At 35.6% G+C, this 11,494-nt stretch overlaps 1 protein-coding gene across 1 annotated transcript in view; it reads left to right on the forward strand.

The window, feature by feature from the left end:
* Window positions 1-10,236: 10,236 nt before the first annotated feature.
* Window positions 10,237-11,494, forward strand: part of LOC104465618 (centrosomal protein of 170 kDa-like) — a gene marked incomplete at its 3' end in the record, with an annotated part of 25,101 nt that continues 23,843 nt past the window's right edge. Inside the window, exon 1 of the mRNA XM_010078743.1 lies at window positions 10,237-10,376. Within this exon, the coding sequence (XP_010077045.1) occupies window positions 10,272-10,376 (105 nt within the window). The remainder of the gene's footprint in view (window positions 10,377-11,494) is intronic.

Genomic DNA, 11,494 nt, shown 5'->3' on the forward strand with positions numbered 1-11,494 from the left:
CATGCACATATACACAGTCTCCCTGTCTTCAGACGGTGAAGATTGCCTAAAGCAAACATCGCTTGCAACTTTAAGGCAAAATTTTGAGCCTTTGGTTGTTTTGTAAATTAAGTACATCCAAATTTTTTATTTTTTTTTTAAATGTAGGGCCTGTGTTACTGGTCTTGGAACAAACAACTTAGTGTCTTTCCAAGGAAAATACATCTGTGGACTTGGCTGTTGAGAATAGTTGTAAAGGCCTCCAAAGCATTCCATAAGGGAGAGGGTAGAATGTATTAAATATTTTGTATGGAGCCTGCCTTAGAATGAGAAATGTTTTTCATGTTACAGTGGAGATGTAGCAGAGAAAAATCAAATACCTTTTTCGAGTTATATCTGTAATACTATGAATGGATGTGGAGATCAGTAACATTCATCTAAATAATTGTCCTCTATTCCTTCCACTTTCGTGTTCTGTGTGCTTCTATATTGTGTCAAGAAGTAAACTGGAATTGAAAACAGAAAGATAGATGCTGATATTACTTAAATACATGTTTTTCTTTGGAGAGTATACCTACTTTCATACTCACAAAGTAAATAGTTCCCTGTATTAAAGAAGAAAATATTTGCATTGCCTTGAATGTAATTTAATCATACTAAGTATCTTGGTATGTGGAATAAACCCCATGTATTTCACAATTTTGAGGAAAGTGAAATCACCACCCTTGGGAGGTTAAGAGGTCCAATTTTATTTGCAAAGTGGCGTTTCTCTTTTCAGTAGTGCTCAGGGCTGTGGTCAGTACTTGGCCAATGCAAATAAAACCTCCTCTTGATACACAGCCTACAAAATAACTTGGAATATGCCACAGTGGAGGCAGTGAGAATAGGAAGTGGAGGAGGAGGACTTGACTGCTTGCTTCTTTAAGATTACATTCTGCCTGAATGCAATGCCTGATTTTTATTTATTTATTTTCCTGTTTGCTTATCTTGGCAATAGTATAGTCTGGTAATATAGTCTGATGTGGAGGGGGGGGGGGAGGCAGGGAGGAAGTATTTCTGTAGCTTTCATTTAAAGGGAGCTGTTTCCCAAAGACAATTTGGTTACAGTTTCTTTGCCCTGCTGTCCTCAATCATTTCTAAAAGCTACTTTATCAGATGTACTCTTTTATGAGCATACTGGGTATGCTAATCTCTGTATAGACGACCTGGTTTGGTTATGGTGAAATAGGAAAACTTGAAAATATTTTTCTTTATGCAGTTCCTTAGTCTGAATGAGACTTATGGACAAAATATGAACGTGTGATTGTTTGATCATAATTTAAGCTACACTTAGAAGCAGTCAGTACCCTTTATTTTAACTGTTTATTGAAAGCAGCTTTTGAAAAGTTTTTTGTCTTTCAGTCAGGCTGCAAAGAACATTCATGAGAAATTATTTTTTTCTTATGAATGTAAAGATTAGGAATGCAAAATGAGCTGTCCATTTTATTCAATAAATGCAAAATATCCTTATTGCCTGTTATCAAAGGATAAAATAGGATTGCTTCTTTGAAGTCTTAATGGCTTTATCCTAGTGGACAATAACTGAGTATGCTTTTAACAATTTGAAATCTAACGTGTAGACTGAGAATACCTTAAAACTTAAAAGTTTGTAATGTTCAGGTACTTTTTATTGTAACAGCAATATATGCATTGAAAGGCTTATGATTGTTGTGTAAGACTATTTCTATGTACAGTACCAGTCTCATGCAAAGTTTTCTAATCAGTCTTTTAAGAATTTGCGTATTTACCAGTATTTTTTGTAAAGATAACCCAGTATTTTATTTTTTGTCAATCTGCCGAAGTCTTTGTTTCAATCTGCTGTTCTTAATACAATTTGATCTCCTAGCGTTTACTAGGAAATGTGGGGATTGGTTCCCCCCCTGCCCTTGGTAACCTCTCAAGCTTGTTTTGTTTTTTTTTTGAAAAGGGACTTTTGTGGTAGGGGAAGGCATGACTGTCTTCATAGTTCATGTAACATTTAATTTCCCTCTCTTTGATGCTTTAAATGCGAGATTATTTAGTTTCAGTTGTGTGAGTTTGCTTAAACTTTGTAGAAAGTCTTAATGTTGGACATAATTTCTTGTAGATATCCTGATTGTTTATTCATGCAAGTAATATATTTTTGCATACTGTGACAGTCAAATGATTGATAGCCATCAGGTAGGCCTTATTTTTGTACATTTGTTTGCAGGATTTGTGTGCTGATATCGATATAATGGCAAAGGAAAAGGTGTTTTGCTTTTTTTTGTTGTTGTTGTTATTATTACACCAAAAGTGGAGTAGGATATGATCTTTTAAGTCATTGTTGCTTGAAATCAAAACGCCAAGCAACTTTCAGTGCAGCTGCTCTGTTGGCTGAAAAAAGGGGCTTATTTCAGTTGCTGTTCTGGCAGCTATTCCTGTGTGTCACAGGAATAAAATAAACGTAGACCTAATTCTGACCTGGACCTAAGGAAGGGGATGCTTGTGAGCCCCACATCTGTAGCCACATTACAAGACAGATTTGCTGACTGACAGAGGGCAACAGCCTCGTGGGTGGTGGTCTTGTCCTTTCTCCATCAGACACATGGGACCACTTGTAGGGCAAGAAGAGTGTCTGGGTCCCTTCTGTAGAGATCTCAAACTCTTTGAATAAAGGAGCAAAAATTGTCTCTATCCTTGGTAGTATTCCCAGCTAAAAGGCTGTTTTGTAGTTAAAATACAAGGAATCTCTTTCTACAGATGCTGCTGAGGAGTCTGCTGTGATAATCTGACCCTAGGGCCAGATCAACAGAGTACCAGACTGCGTCCTACAGTTTCATCACTGTAAAGCAGAAGGTGTGGCTGTATGTTTTCCCCCTGCCTTTTTTTGTTTTGTTTTGTTGTTGTTCTTCTTCCTTTCTTTGCTAACCAGAGACTCCCTGAGAAATACATTGCTATTGCTTTATTGCTTTGGTAGAATTCTATCTCTTCTTGGTTTAGCTAGCCTTTTATGATAGATAGTGTAGGAAACATGCATATCTGCCTGTGTTGGATGTGTACTGATAAAAAAAAATGCAGAGAGCATGACTCAGGTTGATCTCCTGATGCTTTATAAAGGCATTTTCTTGCTTTGGTTTTTATTTCTGCTCTATGTTTTATTATATTTAATGTTTTTTTCTTCTTAAGCTTAACATAAATTTTAAAAATATTTGTAAAAATATTGGATGTAGCAGATGTTGCAAGTGAATTATTTTCTCTGTAAACAAAAGGACCAGGTGATTTTGTAAGACTAAAGACTCAAGGAGGTTTACATACCCTTATTTTGCCTTCTTTCCTCCTCCATCTCTGTGTACAAAACAAAACAAACGGTCAGGCAAGAAGAGGAGAAGAGTTTTGTAAGGTAGTGGTTAAGAGGATTTCTTTGCTCTTGGTGGTTCCCTTGTAGAATTTAGTCATGCCTGCATCTTTCCATGGACACTGAAGATTACATATTTTAGATGTAATGTAAGGCTTCAGTATGATTTTCTAATTTTTTTTCAAGAAATTGTGGCCAAGTTTGGATATTTGAGCTAAGGTGGAACAGGTCAAATACTGCCTTGTCAGCCAAACCTTAAGAGATAAGCCAACAGATTTTTATGAGGTGTTTTGGTTTAGTGATAGGGGCAGTCATTGTAAATGTTCTCCTGTTCCACATTTAAGCAAGGAAGTTAAATTGCATGGGTGCTTCACTTTTCTTCCCTTGGGTTTCCTGCTTTCGTCTACTTTGCCTGTTTACATGCTTGCCATCCAGTTCTACTGTTAGCTCAGTGTAACTCCAAAGTAATTGCATAAAATTTTCATGAACTTTATAACTAATAGTGATATTTCTTTATCTCAGAGTGAATGGGAATGGTTTCTTGTTCAGGGCTGTATATAGCATTTGAGTGTTTCTAGAGGGATGTGTTCAGGTGAATTTTCTAGTCAGTAAAATATTCAATAATAGCAATTATAGCTTGTTGGACAACTGCTGAAAATCTAGGATTGTTTTGGTAGGTTTTCCTAAGTATGTGGAGCTCATCTTCTCTGGGGGATGTTGATGAAAAGTTTTGATGTTTGTAAGTGTAATTTACTTTATTTATGCTTCCATTAATTTTATTTTTATTAGGCTTTTTAAAGCCCTTTAAGGGTATATTTTTATTAACCTTTATGGATATTGTTATGACACTAACCTAAGCCTCAAAGTGAAAAGTATTGTCGCTTGACAGCTTGATCCAACTTGACTTCACCAAAGCATTACTTGAGTAGTGTGCTGAACTTTTATAGCTGTATTCCATGTTGCTTGACAAGCAATGGCCAACACTGAATTTTTATTGCTTCCCCTTGTGAAGTACGTTGTGAATTCAGAAGGTCCGTAAGTTCTTCCAGAAATATTTGTATTGATCATTAACCTAAACTGCTTTAATTTAGATGGGTATTTTTTTGTTTAAGGGTTTTGAGGAGCAGCGTTGCACAATACTGTGGCATGACGAATGGCTTATGTAGATTGAATTCCGGTTCCCAATGAAACGTTCTTCAGACATCCATTTTTCTCCCCTCTCCCCTCCTTCCTTTTTTTGTTGTTGTTGCTGCTTTTCCTTCACAAGATACCCACTTTATTAACAAATTCACTTGATGGACTAGCCCTGGGAATTGCTGAGAACACTTTCAGCCAGGAGGCTGTTGTCTGTGGAGCCCTCTGCCTCCCTTTCTGGGATGATGGCAACATGAGTAGTGAAAGAAGCAGGAGATTATGAAAGCACCGAGGATAGTTGCGTGACTAAAACATTTAGAAGCTACCCTAGAGTATGAATTATTTTGTTGTATTTATAGTCCCTATGACGGCAGATGAGCCATCTACCCATACTTTGGAAAGGTGGTCTTAATTTTCTAGCCACCCTACATATGGCTTAACCTTACTTTCAAAAGAATTAGGCATGCAGTGTTATAGCAAATAAATGAGACTATTTGGACACCTGTAGTGTTGTCTAAAACCAGGTACTCTAAGATGAAATGCTGATGGATTTGTAACTTAAATACTCAAGAGTAAGATACTTCAGTGTTAAGAAGTGCTGCCTACAGTTCCCCATTTATAATAAATACTTTCTAGAGTATTTGTAGAGATTTTACTGTTTTAGTGAATTTCTCAAGCTGTGGTGATGAGCATGGCAGATAAAGTTAGTAATTTAATAATTCACAAAACATTTTTAGTGATGTGCAATAAATAAGGCACAGGCTAATCGATGAGAGGAGAAAAATGCTAATTAATTGGCTGTTAAGCTTCTTGTTTTAACCTAAATAAGGTAGAGTCCTGGTTAAAATGTTATGTGGTGATGTAATTAAAGGTTATTTTCTAATGCATGTGTGTAGGTAGGTTAATTTTGATTGCGCATGGAACACTCCTTGTGATACTGCACAACTTCAGAGTGCTTTACAGAGTAGACAATATTATTGTGGTGCTTTCCACTTCTAACTTCCTAAATTTAAATCAATTATCTTTATAGATTGCTTTTTAATATCAGTTATATTAATACAGTGATCTTCTCAGGGTTGGAATTAGCTTCACTTTGCTCTTTTCTTTCTATAGCATAGATTTCTCCATTTCAGTCAAAAATAGAACTAGTTGCACTAGTATCCTTGATTGCATTGGATAGTCAGTAAAGCAGTCGTGGTATGCACTCTTCCAGTGGGCGTTGTTTGCTGACAGCATTTCTTTGTGACTTGGGAATCACCTTCAACTTCAGGCCTTCTCCAGTCATCACTGGCTCCATTAGTGCTCTCGTAACTCTGATTTCTCCCTTGTCATGACTTACGCCTGATGTTTGCCGTTCTTGATTCCTCATTCCACAGTCTGCCAGGCTCCAGCTCAAGTGTCTTTTCCAAGAGTGGTGGTGTTCTCTCCTCTTCTGGGTCTTTTACCCTCATGTTTGTTCTCTGCCAGCAACAGTGAATGAATTGATAGTACTGAGGAAAGATGCCCTATTTTTGGTTCTAGCTGACACCGTAAAATTAAAAATGGCTAGTTAAAGTAAATTGTGGAGCATGTTCTCTGTAGGCAGATGTGTTGACAGAATTTATCTGTGGACTTGTTGAACTAATATACGTCTGGAAAGTTCAAAAGCCTGTTACTTGTCTGCATTTGGATAGATTTGCACAAGAAGAACAGTAAAAGATACAAACTGGTACTTAAGGCCACCTGTCACATTTCAGTTACCAATTTGCATATATGAGGTACTAATTATGTTTTTTAAAGGTAGTAGCATAGAATATTTTCTTCTAACCTTGTTTTGGAAATGTTGAAGCTTCTCCAAATATACTAGGCAATTGTATGAGAAGGTGAACTTAATTTTAGCCTCTGGAAAGAGTAATTTATAAGGGCAAATAATGGGCAGCACATTATCATTAAGCTGTGTCTCAGCTTGATGCAGGGTTTTTAAATGTTATTTTAAAATATTCTTAGATAAAATTTGTTGTACAGTAATCGGATAATTGTGTCATTAAAATTATACTGTTTTCAGTGTTACTGTGGAGGAGTGTGGTGCTTAGAAGTCAGAATTTCAGGCATATATTAGGTGTAGTTCAAATTTTAAACAGTTTTTTGTTTCTATGTAGGATCAGCATGTAGCACTTGCTAATAGTTGGAGAAAATAGCTGGCTGTTTTCAGCTGCAGGCAAATACAAAAATGTAGACTGTACACGGCTCAAATGTGAGATTATTACGGATTTTTGCTTACAATAACATTACCGTGTCAAAACTGTAATCTTGGCGGTGTTTCTCTGGACATATTTGAAATTGGTTACACCCATCTTTTGGCTACATAATGCGGGGCTTTAGTTCTTAGGACTGAATTATATTTACAGGGGTGATGCAGCCAGTTTCCCTGTTGCTTCATCATCTGTTTCGGATGACTTATTACCCATGTGTTCATTCTTACACACTGGTTACTGCCTTTTGAAATTCATAGTCCTTCACCATTAAATGCTGTTTCTTCTGCAGACAAGGAAACATTTTGCAGTTGCAATAAATGTCTCAGGATCTCACTTCCAGGTATTTAGAATGAAGTATTGTTTTGAATGATCAAGTCTTAATGATGAAATGTTTACTAGTTTGTTTAGAGATTACAACACCATACTGCTGTATGTTTCAAGAGAGCACCTAAAATTCAATTTTCTACAGAAGAAATCATAATGTTTTTGGTAAATACTTCATCTAAAAAGTGTAGTCTGTACTGGAGTAAGACAGGCCCATCTAGGCCAGTATCCTGTTCCCTATAAACAAAGGCTAGGTAAGTAGGAGAGGTTATTAACAAGGACGATACCAAGTGAAACCTCACTAGAGCATGCTCCTAGCCTTTCAAAATGCACAGCACATGTAGTTCCTGAGCTGTAAGTGGGGTCATTGCATTTAATAAGCATGCTAATTTTTTCTTCCATGAATGTGTATTGCTTTTTGAATGCAGTGTGACCTTTTGGTACCTATAACATCTCATTGCAAGAATTATCATGACCTAAATTTACACTGTGCAAACAGACACTTCTGGTGATGATTTTGCACCTGTCATATACTAATTTAATTTGGCATCTCTTACACAGTGAAAAATCTTTCATCTTTGTATTGTTCAAAATACTACAGCCAGACTTCTTAATACAGCAGTATAATAAAAATATTATTAGCCTTCATGAAGTTTGAGGTGCAATGTAATTGTCCATATACTATATATAAGTGTACGGTTTCATATCAAATTTTTAATGCACTTTTTTGTTCTGATATTAACTGTTGCTACTGTATCCTGTTTTCAGCAAGTTTTGCTATGCAGAATTTCAGCATAGCTTGATCAAAGACATTGGTTTATTCTAAAGAATACTTTAAAATAAAATATGTATCTAGGTTGATGATTCGTCGCAGATGAGACAGCACTGTATGAAAAGAACAACATTGTTCACTTAGATAGAAGTGTTGATGGGCTTTTAAGTACCAATGTGCTGCCATGCTGTGTGGCAATGATTGCTCTGTATAATACTTTTTATAAAATTATTTCAGGTTGCTTAATTTAATCTGTTTGTTGTCAGGCTTTATCATTTGTGGGAAGTTTGAGGTTTGGGAGTTTTTTTTCTAGCTCAGTAGTTGTTGACCTACTTGTGTGTTTTGTAAATGAAAAGAGTTTTTCTCCTTTATTGACAGTCTACCTATGTAAATTAAGACATAGCATTTGACTAAGAACTTTTTGAAATAGTTTATATCCTCTTGGAAGTTTTCATATGAATTTTCAATTAAAGCAGGAAGGCCGAATGGTGTAAATGGTGTTATGAAAAGCAGATGGGAGATTTAAAAGACAGTCAAATATAAATGGAATGAGGAGCTTTGATACTGAATGCGTGCTTACTGTCAAACATCCATTTAATTTACTTCTTTAAAGCTGGAACCTAGGCTAACCATTTTTGATAGGTCCTTTTCCTTTCTTAAAAGGAATGGAAAAAATGGCATTTGACCTAGTTTATCTTCTAAACTAGGTTAAATTAAAAATGGAAATGTTCATTTCCTTCAAAGGTGCTGAATAAACTGTTAATTACTAAAACACTTATTTGGTAACTAGATGCTTTTAAATTTGTTTTCAGCAAGTTATTATTGTAGATTGAATTTGAATTCTTAATATTCTCTGTGAATAAATTACAGTAGAGATGCTGTGTCACTTTTTCCATTGAGTTGGAGAACATTAGGTGGACCTAAGTTTTACTTGAAGAATGTGTTGTGATACAGCTGTGGAAAGATAATCTTATTATCTGTATAAGAGAACACTTTGTTGCAACACATATTTACTTTTTTACTAACTCTTTGTCACATTGAATCTTTCTAATTTCTTCCATTCTAATTGCATGTTTTTTTAACTGAGTTGACAGCTCTGCTGGTTCATTTTAGCACCTGCTATGGTATGCTTTTGACTTACTGTTTTGTAAATGTCTGTTTTGTCATTTTCAGATGCAGTTTTGACCCAGCTCAGTCTCTTTATAAGTTTTCGTAATTTGCACCGTCTCTCCTTGATTGTAGTTTGCCTAATGGGACAGTGCTGGCATTGTCATCTTACTGAGTGCTTACATGTTAGTCTTAGTTTTGAGAACCTTGCTAAATTCTTGTTATTATGCTGATTTTGCTCAAGTCTGCTACAGGCTTATGTCTACTTACAGTACTTTTGCTACCCTTGCATAATTTCACTAAATGACATATAAATAAAAGAGAAGAGAAATGCCAGCTATTTGGTACTGAGAGGAATGCAGACTAGTTGCTTTTTATTTTCCTTAGCCTCTCTTTTATTGAATACAGAGTGATAACAAATGAAAGAAATTATTTCTTTGGCTTTCTTTTTCTTAAAGAGAGATTTGGAGTACTTCTTAAAGGCTTTTCCAAGTATCAATCATTGAATTACTCTGGAGACTGCTTTTATTCATATTTTTGTCCAGTGTCAAGTAGGCCATATTATGTGAAGCAGTTTTCCGCAAAAGAATGTATCCAGTTTTCAAGTTTTGTTTTCGTTTGTATTTTATGACATTTTAAATAGCTGTGGGTTTTTTTTCTGTGTAAGTATGTAGTATGTCATGTTGTTTATTGGAAAATTACAGTAAAGTTTTGTAGGAACACTACTTTCAGTTTTATTGCTTATAAATAGCTTCTGAATTGTTCATTTCACTCTGCTTTGTTTACAATTCTAAACATACACTGCTAAATTTCCAAGATAAAAGTTCTGTTGTGAATGTCTAACATTAAATAAGAAGCAAAGCTCCCTTTAACTGAAGATTCCACTTGGTGCTGTATAGAGGACCTGAGCTTAGAACCAAATGAGGTAGTTCTTTTGCGTAGATGACACACACTGCTGTTTTTTGTGAACATTTGCCCCGTTGTTTATTGGTTATGATAGTGAAGCATTAATGTAGCAATTATCTGGATAATAAGCGGTCAGATGTTAAAAGCTTTCTGACAACTTGACGTATGACTTTGGCATTAGCTAGCTGCTTGCTCATTTTGAAGAAGCTTACCTCCGATTAAATTTGCCTAGTTGCATGAAGCCTCAGTCTATGTAAATCTGGAGCCTGTCACTTCCTGTGAGTGCTGGATTCAGTACATGCTATTGAAAATGCTGTATTTTCAGAGGCTTTTTGTATTCTGCTCACAGGGTTTGCTGAGCAGGAACTGTAGCTAAAAATAACTAAAATGAATTTCTCTGTCTCTCCTTCTCACTGCAGGATGACGTAGCTTTGCCAAGGATTTATCAGCTAAGCAGAAAATGAGCTTAACATCCTGGTTTTTGGTGAGCAGTGGAGGCACCCGCCATAGGCTGCCACGAGAAATGATTTTTGTTGGAAGAGATGACTGTGAGCTGATGTTACAGGTAATTGCATCAGCCTTCCGTGTGCAACTTCTCCAATCATGAACTTAATGCACCAGTTTTATATTACTTTTGATAATTAAATTCCCCAGATCTTGGGGGAGCAATTGTTTTGATTAATCTTTTGTGTTCATAGGAAAAGTTAGTTTAAACTTATTGCCATCAATCAATCATGCAGTTAGTGCTGAGATACATAGGATCACATTTCCTTCATAAAAATCATGTCCAGAATGTAAGAATAGAAGATTAAATAAATTTTGCAATATGATCAGTAAAGTGAGTAGACTGTGTACTCCATAAAATGTGATAATGCTAAGTGCACTGGATGCTCTTGAAAAGAGCTTGCTTTCTTCTGCAACTTGTAATTTAATTTAGTCACGTGATTTGATGTAACTCTATCCCCATGTCCTGATTTTGTTGTACAACAGCAAATGAAATTAGTAGAGAAGAGTATTTCTCTATCTCTAAGGAAGTTGAATGACTCAATCTTAGTAATGGTTTCAGTGGAACTGCAAAAATACAGGTCTTAGTCAAAATAGTTTCATACTTCAGTAGCTTCCTTAACTTTCAGGATCACTGCGTGGAACTCTTAGAAGTGTGTAACTGTATTCTTATGTAGTCATATTGCATGCACTTTGCCCTATCAAAGCTGTAATTGTCTGAGCTGCTTCATTCTAGTAAATACATTTTTGAATGGTTAATGATAATATTTTGGGAGTTTCTTATTAATTTCTTGTCTTTGGTTACTACAGAACTAATAGATTGGACTTCAGAACTAATATTCTCAGCCCTTCATACCATTCTAAAATATTTTCTTTTGGATTTTCTGTTCCAAAGAGTTGCATATGCGGCCATTAATGGCCAAATTACAATCTCACTTGCAAATCAAGTGCGAAACCTATTTATATGTGTATTACTCAGAATGTTATATCTAGTAAACTGCATTTGTCTCAAGCTCAGAAGGCATCCAAAGGTTTAATTGGTGATGGAAGTACTTTGGTTAGAAAGTAGTTGAAAATACTTGTAATGTCTCTTTAAAGACAGACAGTATGATGTCTTAGTGATTTATGAGGGAAGTATTAAAAAAAATTCTTAACAAAACAACAAACACAAAAAAACCC

Source organism: Pterocles gutturalis, unplaced genomic scaffold (genome assembly GCF_000699245.1).
Source record: "Pterocles gutturalis isolate BGI_N339 unplaced genomic scaffold, ASM69924v1 scaffold15293, whole genome shotgun sequence".
Taxonomy (NCBI): Eukaryota; Metazoa; Chordata; class Aves; order Pterocliformes; family Pteroclidae; genus Pterocles; species Pterocles gutturalis.